Raw genomic sequence first — 20807 nt, forward strand, 5'->3', positions numbered from 1 at the left:
CAGCACCCGACCTTTGGCTGCCCCTGACAGAGCTGCTCTCCTTTAGGTGATAAACCGATAAATCGTTTGTCTATCTTCCTCCACCTCTCTCACTCCTCACTATTACTCTCCCGTCTTTCCCAATAGCTCAGCCTCTCTGACAAGGATTGCGATTTCTTTGGTGTTGAGTTAATGTTTGATGTGCCGCTAGAGCTATAAAGGGTCTTTCTGCAGTCATATGAGTCTCCTTACCTCAGTCTGTCTCTGCGGAGCACCTCTGTGTTTCCTACCTGTGCTTCACTGTCAGCTCACCTGAACTTAGTGTGAAAGTTGATCCAGTCTTTGTTAGTTTAGATCAGCTCTCTGTTCTGAGTTACCTTGTGGATAGTTGCATCCACAGACGCTTTGCTAGGCAAGTTTTGCCAGGAACACCATGGCTGGGTGGTTGAGGTGGTTGTGGTACCACAAAAACTACATAATCATCTTTTTCACTCCACTCGTACTCCTTCCCTTGCCGCTCATAATCTCTACGCAGGTGAGTGTGTGTGTGTGTGTGTGTGTGTGTGTGTGTGTGTGTGTGTGTGTGTGTGTGTGTGTGTGTGTGTGTGTGTGTGTGTGTGTGTGTGCACGGACATAACTTCATTAACTGGGTGTGTTTTTCTGTGCTCACATGGTGGGTTTGACTGTAGAAAAAGATGTTTGCCTTTTTCCTCTTTCTGTCCTTCTTTAATCGATACTGCCCTGTTTATTAACACCTGAAGAGGATTGCCCATGTTGTTTCACATGCACATTAAATATTTGTCCTGAGGATTTAAAGTTGCCAACACACATCAAAACAATCTGGATTGATAGCTCTAGGTAAGAGGGGAAATATTTATCTTTGATTTGGGGGGAACTCTCCCTTTAATATCCTTTGGCTAGTCTAAAATATGTTTTTATCTGCCAAACTTCTGTTTCTACTTTGCATGTGTCAGTAGCACAGTGCCACAGCATTATTTAAACAGTATTGCCTATTTCAAAATATTTGACAGTTTTTTTGTTGTTGTTTTTTTTTACTTTGATACCAACTTTAAAAAAATTAAGAAGTATATTTGAGTAGAAGTCATACACATTTCTCATTCTGTGAATGAAACCTTCAAACTGCTTAAGGGAACCTTGAGAACATGCATCTAAACTAATACCACGCTTCCTAACATTACTGACATGATCAGTAGAATCACAGTCACCTTATACACCTGGTGACCCATGTAAGCCGATAATCAGCATTTATTCTTGGACTCGCAATCAGCATCAGCTCATTTAGTAACTCTGTTACTTTATGATGGATGAGAGACAAAGGTGTGCTAAGTGTGCACAATGTACAGTTAATCTTAAACCACAATGGACAAGGAGGCTTATGGGGACAAATAAAGACACAGAAAGATGGCTGCCTCAAGCTATTGATGCACTGACTGGTGGGGGACAATTTAAACTACTAAAATGGTGAACTGTAATAATGATACAAACAACATTAAATAATCATTATAATAGTTTACTTTGTAAATGTGAAGCTTCAGACACAAGTTGTTAGCTTAGCTAAGCATATTCTACTCATTCTACCTGCATTTTGCTTTGTACAACACCCGAAGTATGAATACGATGAGTTGTGTGTCAGTTATGTAAACAAAGGGGTTTATGTACCAGACTTTCTTTTTGCTCCAGGAGCTGTGACTTCGTGGAGTCCTGTGATTGCAGCTCAGAAATAATCCCACTGGTCACTTTGTTATTTGCTCAGATTAAACAGATACAACGTAATTAATAAGTGAGTTTTAGAGGCGCTTGTTGGCAGATGTTAGGGTTAGTAAAGTACATCAGAGGAGTAAAGTAAGTATACGGTTGTAAGAGCAAACATGATACCGTAGTTTCATATAGTGTGTATAGATGATACAATTAACATCTTACAGATTCAGCCATTCCTTCATCTTCCTTTAACTTTTAATCAAAGTGCACCGTGGAGCGAGGTCTCGTGAGCAGTGGAAAGTTTTGTGTTGGATGGTTTAAACAGTGACTGTGATTTTATTGACGCCTCGTAAAGAATTAACTTGTGAGACAAGAGCACAACAAACTGTTTTTTTTTTTATGATCAAGGTCTACTGTTATCTGCATGTGTAAAGTCTTATTGCCGTTTAAAGAGGCTGGAGATAAGACAAAGGAACGAGGAAGTGTGTGTGTGTGTGTGTGTGTGTGTGTGTGTGTGTGTGTGTGTGTGTGTGTGTGTGTGTGTGTGTGTGTGTGTGTGTGTGTGTGTGTGTGTGTGTGTGTTTCTTAACTGTGCCACTTCTGTGCCGGTATGTTTGAATATCTCAGCATATTTCGGATGAAAACATTATAAAATGTTGCATCAATGAGTGCTATCCGTCACTTCTCGAGACAATTTTACCTGAAAACTTCTACTTCACTGCCAGTTTCTTCTGATCCATGTGTGTGTGTGTTTTTACAGGAAGCCAAATGTGGTTATGCTATCATCCTCATGGCTCTGTACTGGTGTACAGAGTGCATGCCTCTGGCTGTGACGGCTCTACTGCCAATCATCCTCTTCCCTATGATGGGCATCATGAAGGCTGGAGAGGTACAGTCCTTGTTTAGGCTACATCTCTCTTCATTATGTGCCAGTTTATGTTATTATTGATACGACTAGAAGGTTCTCTGACAAATAAGTAAGATATTTAGTATTTATCAGGTTTTGTTCTTACTCTCATTCGTTTTTCCACGATGGGATACCACTATATCTCATGCGAACAAGCAGTCAGAATTTGATCAAGTGGTCAACAGATTAAGCTAACTGTCTTTGAGATTGTGCAGCAAATCCAGTTTGCCTCGTGGTAAAATCTGCTGATCTTAGTGTTTTACTTTTATTGCTCATAAAACAAATTGGATGATGATGTAATAACATGCTCACAGGTTATGACATCAGTTCAAACACTTGCTCGATGTTTGTTTTGCACGTGAATACAAAAAAAATGGTATTCTTCTGCTGAAGTCGGGCGTCTGTGTGCTCTGTTCCAGGTCAGTATTGAGTATCTGAAGGACTCTAACATGCTGTTCATCGGTGGCCTGTTGGTGGCCATCGCAGTGGAGCAGTGGAGCCTTCATAAGCGCATCGCTCTCCGAGTTCTGCTGCTGGTTGGCGTTCGTCCGGCCCTGTAAGGAAGGCTCACAGCTCACCTGTGTACAATACAGCACACAGCAAAAAGGACATTTTCAGCTCGGCCATAGCAGGCTGAAGCATGCGCTACAGATCCGATCACCACCACTCCTGGTCTCCTCATGATCACGGTCCTCATATTCGCTCCCTCTCACACAGGTTAATGATGGGCTTCATGATCGTCTCCGCCTTCCTGTCCATGTGGATCAGCAACTCGGCCACCACGGCCATGATGCTGCCCATCGCCCAGGCTGTGCTGCAGCAGCTGAAGGCCACAGAGGCCCAGGCGGACGATCGCGACTTCCAGGCGGCGGCCGAGGACAACCACGCGTTTGAGCTGGAGAGCAGACAAACTAAAGAGGAAGTGACGGACGAGAAACCGCCAGACAACAAGGCTCAGCTGGAGGATAGAGTGTGTAAGTAAAAAGATCCGCTTGATAGGTGAAAATAACGTTTTTCTGGTTAACTTTACATTTCCGAATGTCTTGGCATCCAGATGAACATGAGTGGAGTCCAGAGTCCCTGCGCGAGTCCAAGAGGAAAGCAATGGATGCAAAGTACCAGCTCCTGACCAAAGGGATGAGTATGAGTGTGTGTTACTCCGCCAGCATCGGAGGCACGGCCACACTCACCGGCACGACCCCAAACATCATCCTCAAGGGTCAAATCGACGAGTAATGCCTTAATAAACACAGGAGCATGTTATCCCAGCTGTTTGTACCCTCTTCCTCTCATATCCTCGTCTTTCTCGTCTTTCCTGAAGGCTCTTCCCTGGGAACGGTGATGTGATCAACTTTGCCAGCTGGTTTGCCTTCGCTTTCCCCAACATGTTGCTCATGCTGGTGTTGACCTATTTCTGGCTTCAGTTTCTGTTCCTGGGCTTCAAGTAAGGAAACATCGGTCAATGTATTTAAATGGACATTTAACCCATACTTTAAAAATACTGTCCCACTTACTTACTATACGGTATATTTAGCCATGTACATATTTTCTTAGCTTTTTTCTTAAGACTGTGACTTTTTTGTTGTTGTTGCTTCATTAGACTTACTTGTTTCTAGTATTTGATAAAACAGTGAAGCTAGTCAATTTTAAAATAAAGCGTCATTTCTTTGATTTGATCACCAATCTGCAGCATCTTCATACTTTTCTCCTCAGCATGAAGCAGTCCTTTGGCTGCGGCGTGAAAAGCGACAGAGATAAGGAGGCATACAGGGTTATGAAGCAGGAGTACACTAAGCTGGGGCGAATGCCGTTTGCTGAGTGGGTGGTTCTCATAATCTTCATCCTGCTGGTCGTCCTGTGGTTCACCAGGGAGCCGGGCTTCATAGACGGCTGGGCAACGGTGCTCTTCAATAAGGGGGGACCGTGAGTCTTTTGCTTTCTTACCTTCTATTTTGGCATGAATGTAAACAGCAAGTGTGCTGATATAGAATGTATTTAATATTGTCAACAAATCCCAAGAAAAGTATTGAAAGCTAGTCCTCAACAAATACTCTATTTACTCCTGTGTGAGTGGGGTATACAGGCCCCGCTGATTTATACATTTATTGACCCTTCTTCCAAGTGACTTAGTGTTTATGACCCTTTGGTCTGTTTTTAGAGCCAACCCCTACAGACAGTCTGTATTGAGAGACAGACTATATCGCATCTTCTCAATAAGACACATGAATAATATTGTCTGATTAACCCTTTAAATGTATCTTTATTTGTTCTGATTTCACCATCCAAGTATGTGTATGAAACGATTAAACACCGGTCTGAAAACTCTTCGTCTTTCAGGTATGTGACGGACGGAACCGTCGCCATCTTTATGTCGATGCTGTTTTTCATCATCCCCTCCCAGATGCCCCGGTTTGGAGGCTACGGTCACAATGAAGAAGGTGAAATGTTAAATCCACTAAACCCCGATTAACAATGTCGTAATGATGATGTGAGACCTAAAGTTCAACTCATCAAAGCACTGGGTGATGGTTACCCAGCGGATACATTCAGACACTCATGCTACATCTGGATCCCACAGGTGAGATAGTGCAGTCTCCCCCCCCTCTGCTGAACTGGCAGGTGGTCCATGAGAGGATGCCCTGGCACGTCATCCTGCTGCTGGGAGGCGGCTTCGCTCTGGCTGCCGGCAGTGAGGTATATCCCCACCAACACTGTTGTATTTGTGGTTGTATCAGATACTTATCCATCATCATTATATAACATTATAATATTAGGAGTTCTGTGTTTCACGTCCTTTCTGCTCGGCCCTTTTGTCAACAGGAGTCGGGCCTGTCCAAGTGGCTGGGAGACAGCTTGACCCCTCTGCAGAAAATCCCCCCCTTCGGCATCTCGATGCTGCTCAGCCTCCTGGTGGCGACGTTCACCGAGTGCTCCAGCAACACGGCCACCACCACCCTGTTCCTGCCCATCCTGGCCTCAATGGTAAACAGATGGCCGCCGTGAGCACGCCGGTGTTCCCACACACCGTCTCCAAGTGTTTTTACCTGTGCTGTGTTTCTGACAGGCCGTGGCTATTAAGATACACCCGCTGTACGTGATGCTTCCCTGCACCATCGCTGCCTCTCTGGCCTTCATGCTGCCTGTGGCCACGCCACCCAACGCCATCGCCTTCGCTTTTGGGAAACTCACAGTCATGGACATGGTGAGATTCAGGCTCATGATACACAATCTGTTACAATAATCACTAATGTGAGCAAGGTTTAGAGGTGCTAGTTTAAAAGAGGTGAGAGGGAGGGAATGAACCCATTACTTTTCGTCTGTTCCTTCAGGTGAAAACCGGCTTCATGCTGAACATCATTGGGATTTTGACCGTTAATTTAGGCATCAACACCTGGGGATACGCCATGTTCGACATGGGCACCATACCTCCTTGGGCCAACATGACAGCTAGCCAGCCTTGAGTGAGGCCGGAGACGATGTTGGAGAAAGAGAATGACAGAACTGTTGTTTTAAAGCACTTGAAGCTTTGACTATTATAGGAGAGGAAAAAGAGAATAACAAAGGCTGGTTACAATAAATGTGGTAAATAAATTCAAGTTTAAAGATGATCCAAAATAGAAAACCATTTAGAGCAAGTGTCAGTGATCAGTGGTGTAGCACACATTACATAGAATCCAGTATGTAAAACACGAACCTTGGTGGGGAAACAAACTGTGATAAGCATGAAGCACTATCAGACTATTATTAGACAGACTCGCCCCTGTTAGTGTTCAGCACTTCCTCGTGTCATTCCGGTGACGGAACAAAACAACAAGTATTCACAAAAAAATAAACGAGGTCACTTCTACAAACGTCCCTGAACGTGACGTCATCTTATCGTTCTATTTATCACTCATAAATGATGCAAAGACAGAGTTCACCCTCTGTTGGAGGGATTATCTAAAATGTGATTATTCTGAGCGATGTGTTTAGAGACAATATGAAATTAGTTCAGTTGATTTTAACTTATTACTGTGGTCCTTTTGTTGGGCCTTAAGTCTTTTTTTTTTACCTGCGTTTTTATGAAGCATTTACTTAAAATATCTTAGGTTCTGCTGATTATTTGTATCCCTTCAAAGAGAGATTTTTAATCTTAAAGCATTAGAGATGCTGGTGGGCTCATTTTTAACCACCACCAAGTTCACTCACACTCGGCTTCAAACATGATAGTGGTGTTACTTTTCTTATCTCAGCCAGAAAGGAAGTTTAGTTTCCAAAATGTTCAACTATTCCTTTAAAAGGATCGATCCCAGTAAGTAGGGCCACATGTACATAACGTGACACTGACAGACGTCATTCAGCCTTCAGGAAGTAAAAACGCACAAATCGGTAGCAGGAAGTTGTTTCTGATATTGTGTGGATTCAGATCGTCTGGTTGAAGGACGACATTGAGATAAGAGGCTGCCAACAGGATACAGTTGAGGTGGAGGTGGTGGATATTACAGGTAAATGTAATAAAATAAAGCCATTTGTATTCTGGAAATAAAATGCATCATCATGTAAACATGACAAGTGTCAACTCTCATTCATTTAAGACAAGACACGATGATATTTCAAAAAAAGTCCCTTAAATCTTCATTTATTTGTACTTTTGTTCAGTCGTACGGACATTTGAATCATCAAAAACTTTACATCAGTTCAAAATGTCACAATCGGTCAAATGTGCTCTACATGTCTGCGATACATTTTTTTTCTTCTTTTTTACATAACATTCAAGTCAGATTGGTCTCTAGTTAACAAACAGAGTCCAATTTGAGCCACATTTACCACTTTATTTCCTTCAAATCACAATCAGCAACTTGCAGTCTCGCCTGCAGACTTGTGTCTGCTTCCCCAAAACTGTGTGATCGATGCTCTCAAATAACAAGAAATCAACACACTCGGGTCCTAACTCGCTGGAATGTGTCTGAAAACAATGAGACAGAAATAAGAGAGGCAGAACTCAGGGGACAAACAACCAATGGACATAAGAGACATGAGAAAGACTGCCATTGAAACACACAAACAAACAAAATGCGATTTACGTTTCTCTCCTCTTTCCCCCTGCTACATTCCTCCAATATTCTTCCATTTTGCAACACAAATCTAACTGGAAAATATCAGCATTCACAAACGCAGGTTTTCTTTGTCGTCTCTTATGAAGAGTTCCCAAACAGCAAAAGCTTAAGGTGACTGAACACAGCATTTAACAGCATCTTTATGGCCTAAATAAAGCAAGATGAGGCTGCAAAAAGTACAACTAGCACACCGATGACAAACAACATTTATGGTCATATCAGATCAGCTCATCTTTACAGGTTTCCCATCCGTCGGCTCCATAGACATGTTGTGCTTTGAGCGAAGACAATAAACACACTACAGTTTCTACACGTCACATGACTTGAGAAATAAATAAGGAACAAAGGAAACCGGTCCGATGAACTAACCACTGCTTCATGTGCAGAATTATGTGTCAACAGGTTTGGGTTTTCTGTCTATGCAAACCAGATGAGCACATTATTTACATTAATAGATTATTTTTTTACCAGACCAGTAATCATGCATCAAACTGACACACACACACACACACACACACACACACACACACACACACACACACACACACACACACACACACACACACACACACACACACACACACACACACACACACACACACACACACACACACACACACACACACACACACACACACACACACACACACACACACACACACACACACACACTCCCCAAAAACGGCAAGTTTAGTCCTAAAACACACTTTTTAAAATGCAATATTTGTTCCTAAACCCTAACATACAGGAATGAAAAAAATAGTTTCTATCAATATTTGCAGTTGTATCTCTTTTTCACTTCACACGACGTGGCTAGAGAGCAAAAAGAAAAAAAAAAAACATCTGATATTTCCTACAAAATTGCTTACTTGCTGGTTTATCATGTTACAAAAAAAGCCTTTGTCACAGCAACGGCACACCGAGCCGTGAACCCAGCGTGTGTTTGTGGTTTTCAGCCGTTGCCAAACTTACACACAAACACACACAAAGATCACAACTAACACGCCTGCGTGGGATTTTTCTGGATGCCGTTCTCTCAGCGGGAGACAGGAGTAGAGAAAGAGAGAAGTAAAGCGAGAGAGAGAGAGAGAGAGACTACAGGTTTGACAAGGATGTTAATCCCACCAGCGTGCTCCGCTCGTCCCCTCAGGTCAGTCCGTACATCCACCCGTCTCACGCCTCCGCCTGTCGCCTCTACGTCCCGCCGTTGTACGAGTAGTCTGCCTTGTTGTGCATCACCAGCTTATTGTCCACAAAGTAGAAGCTGTCGGACTGCGTCTCGTACGGGTGCAGGACCATCTCTCGGACTGTGAGTGGACACAGAAGCATCGCTGCTGTTAGAGCATCGGTTCCCGACCCGCCCAGGGGTCCCGAGATAAATACGACAGATAAGAATACGTTTTTATATACATTTTTTTAAAGCTATGCTACACTAGAAGCATGACTAGGGATGTCGGCCCACTACTTCATGCCAGACTGAAGACAAAGAATGACAATGGTGATCCTCTGACCCTTTCCTCTAGCACCACCGTGAGGTTGAAATTCAAATTTGGTACAAATTACCATGTCCGTTTCAGGATTATTTATTCAAGTATTTATTCTGAAATCAGTTATAAAGAAAAAAAAGAAAAAAAACCATAGACTTACTGATGTCCTCCGACAGAGGTGGGAATTCATAGATGTGTTCACAGGTGTTCTTGCTGCTGGGCATGCAGAAGCCAAACTCAAAGTCAAAACTCTTCAGCAACTTCTCTCTGAAATAATGTCTTTCAATCATCCTGAAGTTTTCTATCGGCATGTCTCCGACCGTGAACTCAACGCTGGAGGGACGAGGACAGACAGATACAAGCTGGATGAGACGGAGAAATGACAGACAGCAAAACAGAGAGGGAGAGAGAGAGAGAGAGAGAGAGAGACACCTACTTATAAATAAAGATTCACACACGTTCTCACTTACGTGGCTCCAACTTGCCGCAGTCGGAGAAACGCCGGGGTGAACTGGTAACGGACAAAGCGGCCGGCATTTGGGTCGACGTCCCTCTTCTCCCCTGTTTTGTCTAAGTTGAAGTTCAGTTTGTGCGGAACGGAAACAGAGGAAAATATGATGAAATATCTTCAGACGTGGACTTTTTCACGTCACAACAATGACAATATGATGGTATTTAATGGTAAATAAAAGGTTAAGCGAAAGAAATCCATGAGTGACTCGCCTGTGGAAGGAGGTTTGGTGATTTCAAACAGCACCGTGGCCGTCTCCATGTCTCTGATCTTGAACCTGGTGAAGTCAATGTTGAAAATGTTCTCGTCCGGGCTGCACAGATAATCTGAAAGAGAGAGAGAGAGTCTAGAGTTATAGATTAGACACAAATACAAATGATGTACTTTAATAAAAACACATCAAGCACACTCCCTGATGAAGACGTCACATAAGCAGGAATCGGTGAGTATCAAACCTCAATACTTTCATAGCAGGAAGCGTCGTATGTGACAGTCGGCATCGGAAGAAGAAGCTTATTCTTTCAGGAAATGTTTAATTGAGGCTAAATTGGTTATTTTAACATTGATGCACTGAGCAGTTCAGTATATTTTTATGTTTTATAGGATATCTAAAAGAAGTACCGTTTTGGTTTAAGCTCTGACAACTCAGATATTGTACCGACACCAATTACCACATTTTTCAGTAACTTTCCTATTATCACAATAAACTTCATTTGTCAGCTATTAAATATGTTAATTTTCTTTATTCATTAATATATTTAGCAAAGATATCAAGTCACTGAAATTAGGGCTGAAAATAAATATTTTTTAAGTACTTATGTTGGTTCGACACAGAGAAAAGCAAAACAGCCACAAACAAAGACAATTCATTCTCTTAATAAGAACATACACTAAATATATATATATATATATATATATATATATATATATATATATTTATTACACACATAAGTAAATAAAAGTAGCTATGCACTCAAACATCCACAAACCCAAAAATAGCTCTGCATCAATGAAAATAAATTCTCAAATTATAACAAATTCAAGTATTTACTGCATTTCAAATCATTTTCACCTTTGACAGCTGACTGGTCTATTAAAAAGCTTGCTGCGACCAAATTCTAAGTGAATTATTGACATGAGCTTTGATGTAAAACTGTGTTAAAAGGAGGCTTTTCCTCACAAATAGGAATGCATGCACACACACACACACACACACACACACACACACACACACACCACGCAAGAAAGAGAAGAGTTATTTTTATTCCTCTAATCCTTCCTGCCCTCACCAGGTAGTGTCACTGCTTATTAGTGTTCCCCAGCAGAGCAGACACTTCCTGCCTGATCAGACGCTACCGCAGGCCGGCAGGTGCAACTGCAACATCTCTCTGTCTCACACTCGGCAGCCACAAGCTCACGTGGATTCAAAAGAAAATAACGTTGACTGGCCAGCTGTTCTATAGGACACACGGACAGCTTCCCATTAAAGAACACGATGATTCCAGGTGTTCATCAGCTGTCAACTGCAGGTCCCTTTTTCACATTTCTATTTAAATGTGACGACTAATATGATTAATTCGGAATCCTACTTCTTGCACATTTATAAAAACAGTGGATGTGGTCATAATGTCTTTTAGGACGTGTGCAGGAAGAGACTGGTGGGTCAGCACTGACTTCGCACTTTAAATCAACCGCTGATGCAACACACCTGGCAACCCAGAAGTACACAAGGCTGTGGCTATTCCTAGCACCCGCATGATTAATTCATCACATGTACCTGTAAACCATCATTAATATCTCAATCCTCACTACTTATCAGAATCAGCAATTACTCTACAAATGGCTTCATAAAAAGGTAGGATAAAAATTTTAAAAAAACAATGGAAAAAAATGATCACACAAATTAATCAAAATCGAACAACTTGGGTTTATCTCTGGCAGCCAAAATGAGGGAAATGTTTGAATATGATTTAAATAATGTGCACCTTTAATAGTCGATTAGTTGTAGTTCACCAGCGTTGCTAAATGAGAAGTATAAATGAGATGATACGTAGGCCAGGACCATTCAGGATGAAAGTGTTTTTAAGTCACTGTCTCAGTGTTACCAAACTCTTCCCCCAGAGGATTATCCACTATGCTTCCTGCATGTTACTTCTCATGTTTATCTATACAAACCATAACCCGAAGTCTCAACGTGTTGTCGACTCCATTTACTGAGTGCTCCTTCCTGACAGAGCTGATCTGATTCGTTGTGACTCCCTGATGCCTTTGCTCCTCTGTCAGTCTGAACACAGAGGTCGGCTCTTCGTAACACATCAGCTCTGCGTTTGGAGCTGAACGCACCCGGACATTCAGAAGACACAAACAAACACAGCAGCCACATCATTCTACTTAATAAGATGCAACATCTGTGACTGCAAGGAGCGGGCATTAATAAAGGTTCTGCACCATGTGTGTCCTTATGCATGCACACACACACACACACACACACACACACACACACACACACACACACACACACACACACAGAGGACAGGAAGTTGGTCTGCAAATGGCTTTCTCAAACGTCAACATCAGCAGGTTTTAACAGCGACTTCAGACTTCATGTGTCCTCATCACAGGACAGATGCATCGACCTCCAGATCCAATATTTTATACCATACACATATAATTACATCTGTGCACGTCGTGTGTGATACAATCCATATAATAAATTATGCTATAAATTACAATAAACTCAATTGTTCCTGGTGATGTTTTGGTGTCCAAATCAACATCATGATATGGTTCTTAGTGACTTTTAGGGGGGGGGTTTAAATAAAGTATGATGATAAAAAAGTAAAGAGTAATATGTCTTCATTATTTTACAGATGTGCCCTTGGGGAGAAAAAATATCCTGCACAAATCTTTAACAGTCAACATTTATGATCAGAAGCACCCGTCTTTTAGGTGTGCAATAAGTCTGAGCGATTACGCCTTCAACAAAATACAGTCTATTGACGACGGAGCCAAAGATACCGCCACACTTTGTGGGCTGAACTTTGTGGTAAACATCTAAAGGCTTCTGCAAGACTATTGACAGCAGATTTGCCAAAGTGAGCGGCACAGACACAAGAGACACAATGTACCAAAAAGTGAAGTTGCTTTTGTTTTTTTGACATCCTTCCTGTCCGCTCACTGCAGATGTGGCAGAAATCACCAGTTTCCTGCTTAACTGACGATATCGGGTCCATAATTCAACATATACTGTACAACATGACCCAGATTCAGCCAAAATAAACAGTTCTGAGCTTGTTTTAGCAGTTCACCCAGATAAAGCAAGGACAGCACAGATCTTAGGAACCTCCCAGTATGAGGGTTTAAGATCAGCATTGCATGAGACCACATAAAGGCTTATAAAGGCAACATGCGTCCTGCTTTTTGGTCTACGGCGACATGGTTGGGATGGATCCATCTCAGGGTGGCTGTGCCTGCCACCATGGACTACTACTGTTGACAGTATTGCTTCTGTTAATACTACTACTACTGTTAATACTACTACTTCTATACTGCTACCAACACCAAATGCAGTTGGAACCCAAGGGTCTGCTGCACAAGATTTCTGCCTAAAAGCCTGTTAAGGCTGTTTTTTCTCGCCACTGTCGCTGTAACGCTTGAAACTGTATTAACTCTGAAGATCATGAGTGTATTCTAGTCCTGCTCGATGTGTTAAGTGTCCTGAGATGACTTCTGTTTTGACACTATAAATAAAATTGAATTGAATGCATGTGGGTGAAAATGACACCTGATAATGGGATCTAGTTTGTGTCACACTTCGGTGGGTCTATCCTCACTGGAAGTTTTCACATCATCATCACAGTGTGCAAAAGTGAGTGACGAAAATTGTATTCATACTCGGGGTAAGTAAAAGTTAAATAAACACAGTTTTCAGTCAGTTTAAAATGATTAAGGCTTATTGTGTTTGTTTCTAAATTAATGTTTTTTATCAAACTAAAAGGGGGTGAAATTGTAGCAGGAAAGTTGACATAAAAATGGGCAAAAACTGAGAACGAGCGTGACAAAATTGCCCACATACGGAGCCGAACAAGTATTGATCGACGTGTGCTAAAGAAGATTCTACGGGTTTCATCTGGTTTGAAAAAGACATTTGCAACAAGTTTGAGAGTTCGGTGAACACTAGTACAAGAAAGATTTAATGTCCATGCTTGTGTTTGTCATTAGCACCCACCTCTCTCAGGTTTGTTATCCCACATAAGCTTCCCTTCAGCTCCCTCACTGTTTCTCTCCCGTATAAAAAGCCTAACATATGCTGCTGGACCTCTGCTGCACTTCCGGCATGGAGCCCTCTATCCTGTTGGCATGGAAACCACACATTTGGTTTCCTGCTGTGTTGTTCACCTCTGTAAAAGCTGCAAGTGTGAAGTCGGATTCAAGAGTACCACTTGTGGACAAACACGCTGCTGATTTGCTCTTATTGCTACTAGATGATGGTCCACACACACATGTGAATTATAGTGCATTACTTTCCATAGGTACAAACAGTGTATACCAAGTTAACCAGTTAGCTGGGGAGGTGGAAGGCACTTAGGCCCAACACAGCTCACATGGTCTAATCCTGTTTAGTTCCTTGTATGAAGGCAAATCCAACGAGCCCCCAGAGGGAGGAGGCATGGTTGGAGTAGCAGGGCTGGGGGGCAGGGATGAAACCAGGGTAGGAAAAGGGTGTTAAGAATGATTGAATTAAACATGAAATATGCAAAATAACAGGAGGAAGATGCTCTAAAAGACTGGAGGATCTGGAGGCTTTTTTGGTTTTCATTTTAAACCAGATGAAAGTCAGAGTGCCACAGATTTATTTGCAAAACATCCCGTCTACACTCTGATAAGTAGGTGATGGCTGGCCTCATGGTGCAAATGAGGGTATTACAAGATAATTGGATTTTTGTGGAATTGGATTTAGGCATTCCGTTTACAGGAAACATGTGTTTTTTTAATAACAGGACTTCTTGTTTGTTTTCTTAAATTCAGCTCCTTATCAAGAAACAGACTTGATGTATGACACCTCCCCCTCCTAAGTCTGAACTGTCAGGTCTCATTCATCTGAATTTGCTGATGTCCTCAGCGTCGTGTGTTTAAGATGAGGGACGTTGAGAGGAAGACCGAGGAGGGAAGAGAACCTGAGATTTGGTTTGACGCAGGTTCCCTACAGACCTCCTCATAAGGGGAAAAAACATTGTGTGAGCTGTAGACAACATCTGGAGAGCCTTCCCTAATTATGTGACCCATCTGCCTCATTTCATAAGGATTCTGACAAGCAAATACAGTTGACAGGGCATTTAGCTGCATCAGATCTGCAGCGGCACACTGCTGAAAGAGTCCGAGCCAACAGGACTGCAAGCCTAAGTGGGTTATTTCAACTCTGGGTGCTTAACAGGCCTTGAGGGTTTGAAAACAGTTTATTCTCACAGATAAACACTCAGTTATTTTGCTTTCACCCCGAAGACCTTGCAGGCCCGTGTGCCGGTTCACACATAGGCGTATTTGTACGAGTGCTTCTGTCACTCAGCTGAACAAACGTCACGGCAATTTGAAACTCCACGACTGATGTTTACGAGTACTGTACTCATAAAACTACTCTGATGAAACCCCACCCAGTACCTCTAAAGTAACTTGAAGTTAGCAACGACTAGCTGCTCCGGCTCAGGCACATTTAAGGCGGCTGATCTTTAAGGTGGACCAGCACTAGTCTCTAAGTGACAAGCTGCTCCTCTAAGTCTTGCTTAGCTATTTTGAGTACAATTAAAATGGTTAATTATTAACATCCCTATGCTCTGTAAAGTTAAATAACCTTCAATAAAGTTGAATATTAAAGCAACGGCATCATGTTGGATTTGTAATTTGTTACACACAGAAAGTGAGGATTATCCAATGAAGGTAAAAGATGCTTTTAAAAGTTATTGTTAGAACTGTCATGGTACTCATATCTTTACTCTGCAAGAACTGAAATGTAAGTGTCTGAAAAAAGTGGTATCGGTGGATCCCAGTGACGTTAAAAACTCTTGGTAAAACAAATACTGTGGCTTATTGTTTCACTTGTTTCTGATTGGCTGTAAAGTTTCTGTTAAAAGTGTACATTGGAACATCTCAGACTAGATAAGAGTGTGAGTAACCATAGAAACAAAGATAAAGCTTTACACTTTAAACTTCAAACTAAATGGAAGTTAAAACAAAAGTGTTCAAAATACGAACGATTACTTACTAATTGCAGTTGCTTTCTCTCTCTCGATCGTTTTCAAATTCAATTTTTCTTTTGTCTGACTAACAGTCGAAGACCCCAAAATACTCAGTTTACTATAATATAAGACAAGTAGCAAAAGCATCACATTTGAGAAGCTAAAACCAGACAATATTTAACATATTTGCTCTTTAAAAAAATTATTTCTCTACATCGAATGCTTTTCTCTCACACCAGCACTTCAGTCAGAGAGTTTATCAGCACATAAGATTCAGTAGAGGTAGATGATTTCTAATTAAAAATCAATCAATAGGAAACTAATCAAAAGCTGCTGGAAAAAAATATCAATCAGTTGTTTATGTAGCATGCCAAAAAATGCACTGGTTTCATCTTAAAAAATGTGAGGAATACAGGATTTAAGAAAAACTCATGTCCTCTCATTTCATAAGATGGAATCTTTTGCAATTTCTTCACAATTTCTGCTCACAAAATACTGAATCAGCCGTCAAAATAGTTGACAAATCAATGAATTGATAAATCATTTAAGGGGAAAAAAAAACTGATTATCTTTAAATATCCCTAAAAGAAACGAGTATCTGCAGGAAGCCTTTCTTGCTTCTGAGGTTGGGACGGGTTCACTGACCCGACAGATTAAGGATCAGTTAAGAACATAAGTTTGGATCAGATCAGTCAACTGAGCAGAACGCCAGCTTTGTCAAATCTTAATCAATCAGAGCAGCTCGCTTTGATTCCCAGACGGATGGAGCAGAACATTATTAGTGGCATCATTACGCTATTCAAAAGTCACTTTTATGAGAAATCAGACACAAACTGAAGTATCCTCTCATGTGAGACATCTTTGCTCCAAGCGGCGTCAAACAACAACGTTATTGACTCAGGACTCAAGTCCAACGTTTTTTTTCAAATATCAGCCACTTAAGAAGGGAATCCATTTCAGCCACTTGGGAATGTGCAGCAGGAAAAAACAGGCGACAAACGAGTCGCAAAACAACAGAAGGGGAGGGTTGTTTCCTGTGTTGTTTGACCACCACATGCGTGAGTGTGTGTACACATGTCCAATCTCGTCCTCACGATCTATCAAGTGAAAGCACGACGCCGCTGTTCAACAGGAGAGCAGAGGAGAAGAAAGTACAGGAGGAAGTGCGTGGGAGAACAGACGTGCGCTCCGCTGGCCGTAACCACGGGGAGATGCTTCACGTTGCCGTAGTGATTCAAGCGTGTATCCACGTTGCTGTGGTGATTCACACATGCTTCCTCTTGCCTCCAGCGATGACGCTGCGAGAGAGGAAAGTGAGTGTTTCTCAGACCATAATAGGGTCCAGCGTGGGAGACGATCCCCCACATAGACTCACCCGGGAATCAGCAACAGCAGACTTGCAGATAAAAGCAAGAAAAAAAAGAGGAACTGACGCGTGTACAACATGTGTCAGCTGCAGTTAAAGGACAGAAACTAGACTTTAAAACGGAAGTGAAGAACGGGCAAGCTGAGCCAAAGGATGTTCCCAGAGCTCTTCCTCTTCTCAGTAAGCTGTGATTATGTTGGACTGGATGAGCAAGGTCTCCTCATCACAACATACACTTCCTGTATTATCTCAAACTACGTTAAAAAAGCAATACAAATAAAGAAAAGGGATTTTAAAAAGGTGATAACTTGAGGAAGGCAGGAGCTAAGAGGAGACAAGTGCTCGTGCACGACCATTAGGACAAAAATTAATGTGTGTTGATGAGTTTAAAATAGCTCTGAGAAAATCCAACTGTTTGCATGTTACCAGTATCATAACAGGGCAATGTAACCATGTTGTGTAAGTGGTGTTAGCCTTTAAATATGCCCCGGTGTTAGCTAACTGCTGGTTTAAGACGTGGAGTTGGTTATAGATGTAGCCATTGGCTTCCTGTTTGTCTACAGGAGGCTTGTCTGTGATGTCCAGGTGTGACATAATAAAAATGCATGAAATAATCACAGCTTTTTGCTTTTGACATGATGAAAACGCAATTAAAACATTTTAGTATGGTACTCCAAATGTGGCCATGAAAATATGAATCAAACTAGATTGTGTTTGTTTGTGAGTGAATGAGCAGCTCTAGTTCTGTATTCCCTTTGCCTAAACATTACTACTAGTTTTTTCCTAATAAATTATGATCTTATGGAAGACACTTTTCAACTAAAACTTTTGCACTGAATTCACCGTGAAGTCAGGAAGCATGCTGCTCGGAGTGACGCCTCCTCAGTCACTCTCACTCCTCACCTTTCCTGTCAAAACCACCCCGATGTGAACGCATGATGTCATGGAAGAGGATCACACGTAAGCACCCAGGGGTGATTTAAGGAGCATCTGCAGACAGGTTAACACAGAGTTGGTGTTGCCCCTGTCTCTGAATTGGGGCCCGTGTAGATTACATAAACAAGGCGACACGGCAATGACGTGATTCATGACTCATGCAGGAGCTGTATGTCGACACCTTTATGTCTGCAAACTTACTCTCTGTGATCTTCTGCAAGCCCAGCACATCCTCCGGAGTGACCGCCGCGCTGCCGAGCAGGTCCTCCTCGGTGGTCGCCGGGACCCCCACGTCGGCCGAGTTGCAGCCTTTCTTCACTTTCATCGCCGCCGTTTGTTCCGGGCTGCCGTTACCGCCGCTGTCTGTGCCTCCGGTGTCTCTGGCGGGATTATTAGCGGCGGGCTTCTTAGCGGCGGACGGGTCCTGGCTGTTGCCTCTGCTGGTACAAGAATAGCTCATTCTGCGCTCCTCCTCCCCCTCTCCTCCTCACCCAGGGCGCCCAAGACACAAAACAGTTGCCACCCTCTCTCCTCCCCCCCTCCTCCTCCGCTGAAGGATGCACGGTTGCTGTCTGTTATCCGGTGCTTAATTCAAATCCGCTTCGTCTTTATGAGGCTGCAGTCTGTCTCCGCAGACAGGCTCGCATGCAAGCAGCCGCGGCTGTCGCTGCTGGCCGAGCGCAACGTGCGGGAAGCGCGGCTGGTTTGCTGCTCTTCTTTTCTGCGCAGCTGCTTGATAGGACGTTATTTCGGTAGTGTCAAGCGGATCTGTAGTCTGAGGGAAATGATTTGCTGGGTTTGAAATTGAAAAAGAGGCGGCAGATGGCCGTTTACTGTCAAGTAGGGGGGGGGGGCGTCTCTCAGCTGCTGCTTCTGCGCTGCAACCGACAAATCCGCGCAACAACCCAGCTGGCAATTACTTCAAACAATTATCTTAAATGTGTGTGTTCTTTAATTGTTGGTAGCTCTAAAACAATACAAATGAGTGATACTAAGTTTGGTTAGTGGGAAATAATACAAGTGACTTTAGAACAAAAGGCAAACATGTAGTCGACCAACAGGTGTGCATTTATAATTGGTTGAAGGAGATTTAAAATCTATTGGATAATGGATCCAATGGTGGGCGTTGCCAAATCAAGTGCCACACCCCCTGCATTATAATCAGAAACAAAGGGATCGGATGAAGGAAACGTGCTTGAGTGCTTCATTCAAGGCCAACAGGCTCTGAGTGTGAACCATGCCTCTCTGCACAGCAGTGCGTTAATGTCACCACCTCTGGAGAGAGTCAAATTATGTTCTAGTCCCCAGGGCTTTAGATTTGAATGAAACTTGTAAAATGCAGTATTTTTACATGAAAGTGTTGGTACTTTAACTTAGCTTAAGGAATGAATCTGAGAAGGTCTGCAGGGCCTGACCCATCTGGTGGATCATTATGTGATATTCAATTTCAACAGGACTGAAAAAAAATGTTCTCACACCATTCAGTGGGGGAAGGGGCGGGACTTAGCCTCATCTTAAAGGTGCAGTTTGAGGTGATTTTGTGGCATCAGGCTGTGAGGTCGCAAATCGCAACAAGCTGAAACTTCTCTTATGTACCAAGCATGTAGGTTCTTATTACGCACTAAAGAGATTCCATTTCTGCTAATAGAATCCCCTAAATGCTACACAGGTCCTTTAATACAACTATTGATCCAGTAACACAGAGTAAAGACATGCTGCATGATTTGATACAAGAACACAAGGAAAACGATTCACCTATGAAGCCTGGCCTGAGCATAGCGACTGCAGATAAGGATCAGAGATCTTATGAGGAGTGATGAAACTGATAGACCGCAATGTTGATGAGAAGATAGTTTGCAGCTGTGCAGCTTGTAAGAGGTGAACCAGCTTGGCGGCAATCAGAGGACCCAGGAGACACACACACACACACACACACACACACACAAAACATCAACCCAGTCGTAGAAGCTGAGGAGAGAGCAGAACGGCAACAGCTCTCTGTGAGGTTTTTAATCCTATTTCTGTCTCTCTCTCACTGATGCATGTAAAGTCTCTGTATGACTCACTGGACATCTCAGCCGCACGTGATCATCCATCACGGCTCTGCAGTGGCACCGTGTGATGAATTCAGTGCCAAACCGAGGGTAATTGCAGTTAACAGCTGCCGCAACAACAACAAAGCCCCTGTTACAGTTTTTCCCAAATTGTGAACACACATTTTCTGCAAGTGTACCTCGTGATATCAGACCGACTCTGCATTCACAACAATGCTATGTCATCCCGAGATGGTATTTTGTGTTCAAATGACATATTCACCATCATATGATGGGACATTTCTAAGAACCAGCTGAATGCTGGTGTGGTCGATCTAACACTAGATGAAATGGAAACACTAGTATATAAAACATGTGTATGTAAAGTATTCTGTTGAAATAAATGCATGTTTCTATTCTCAAATATAGAAACATGTTTGTCCATCTGTGTACATCCTTACAAACACAGAGTATCATAAATATCACTGTGTACTATTGATATGTAGTACTACACTACTTTAATGGAAGTAGATTTCTTAC

The 20807-nt window shown here is 42.4% G+C and overlaps 2 protein-coding genes across 2 annotated transcripts; one reads left to right on the top strand and one right to left on the bottom strand.

The window, feature by feature from the left end:
* Positions 1-412: 412 nt before the first annotated feature.
* slc13a2 (solute carrier family 13 member 2) lies at positions 413-6066 on the top strand (the record flags this gene model as incomplete). The annotated part of the gene is made up of 12 exons (XM_084028810.1): positions 413-514; positions 2459-2587; positions 3025-3161; positions 3323-3579; positions 3660-3837; positions 3927-4049; positions 4319-4528; positions 4943-5043; positions 5184-5299; positions 5426-5587; positions 5670-5807; positions 5935-6066. The coding sequence occupies 12 exons, from the start codon at positions 413-415 to the stop codon at positions 6064-6066; spliced, it is 1785 nt and encodes a 594-aa protein (XP_083884936.1).
* Positions 6067-7212: 1146 nt separating this feature from the next.
* unc119a2 (unc-119 lipid binding chaperone a2) lies at positions 7213-18915 on the bottom strand. The gene is made up of 5 exons (XM_084029885.1): positions 18436-18915; positions 9912-10025; positions 9659-9749; positions 9349-9521; positions 7213-9008 (listed from the first exon to the last, which is right to left on the bottom strand). Exons 1-5 carry the CDS (start codon positions 18692-18694, stop codon positions 8896-8898), a joined length of 750 nt encoding a protein of 249 aa, XP_083886011.1. The 5' UTR covers positions 18695-18915; the 3' UTR covers positions 7213-8895.
* Positions 18916-20807: the final 1892 nt, after the last annotated feature.

Source organism: Eutrigla gurnardus (assembly GCF_963514095.1).
Source record: "Eutrigla gurnardus genome assembly, chromosome: 15".
NCBI classification, from domain to species: domain Eukaryota; kingdom Metazoa; phylum Chordata; class Actinopteri; order Perciformes; family Triglidae; genus Eutrigla; species Eutrigla gurnardus.

Excerpts from the sequence above, each read along its gene's own strand:
- unc119a2 (XM_084029885.1), bottom strand. The coding sequence starts at position 18,694 with ATGAGCTATTCTTGTACCAGCAGAGGCAACAGCCAGGACCCGTCCGCC. Across the intron at positions 10,026-18,435 it reads CTTGCAGAAGATCACAGAGA|ATTATCTGTGCAGCCCGGAC; the intron begins GTAAGTTTGCAG and ends TCTCTCTTTCAG. Across the intron at positions 9,009-9,348 it reads ACCTCTGTCGGAGGACATCA|TCCGAGAGATGGTCCTGCAC; the intron begins GTAAGTCTATGG and ends GTCCACTCACAG.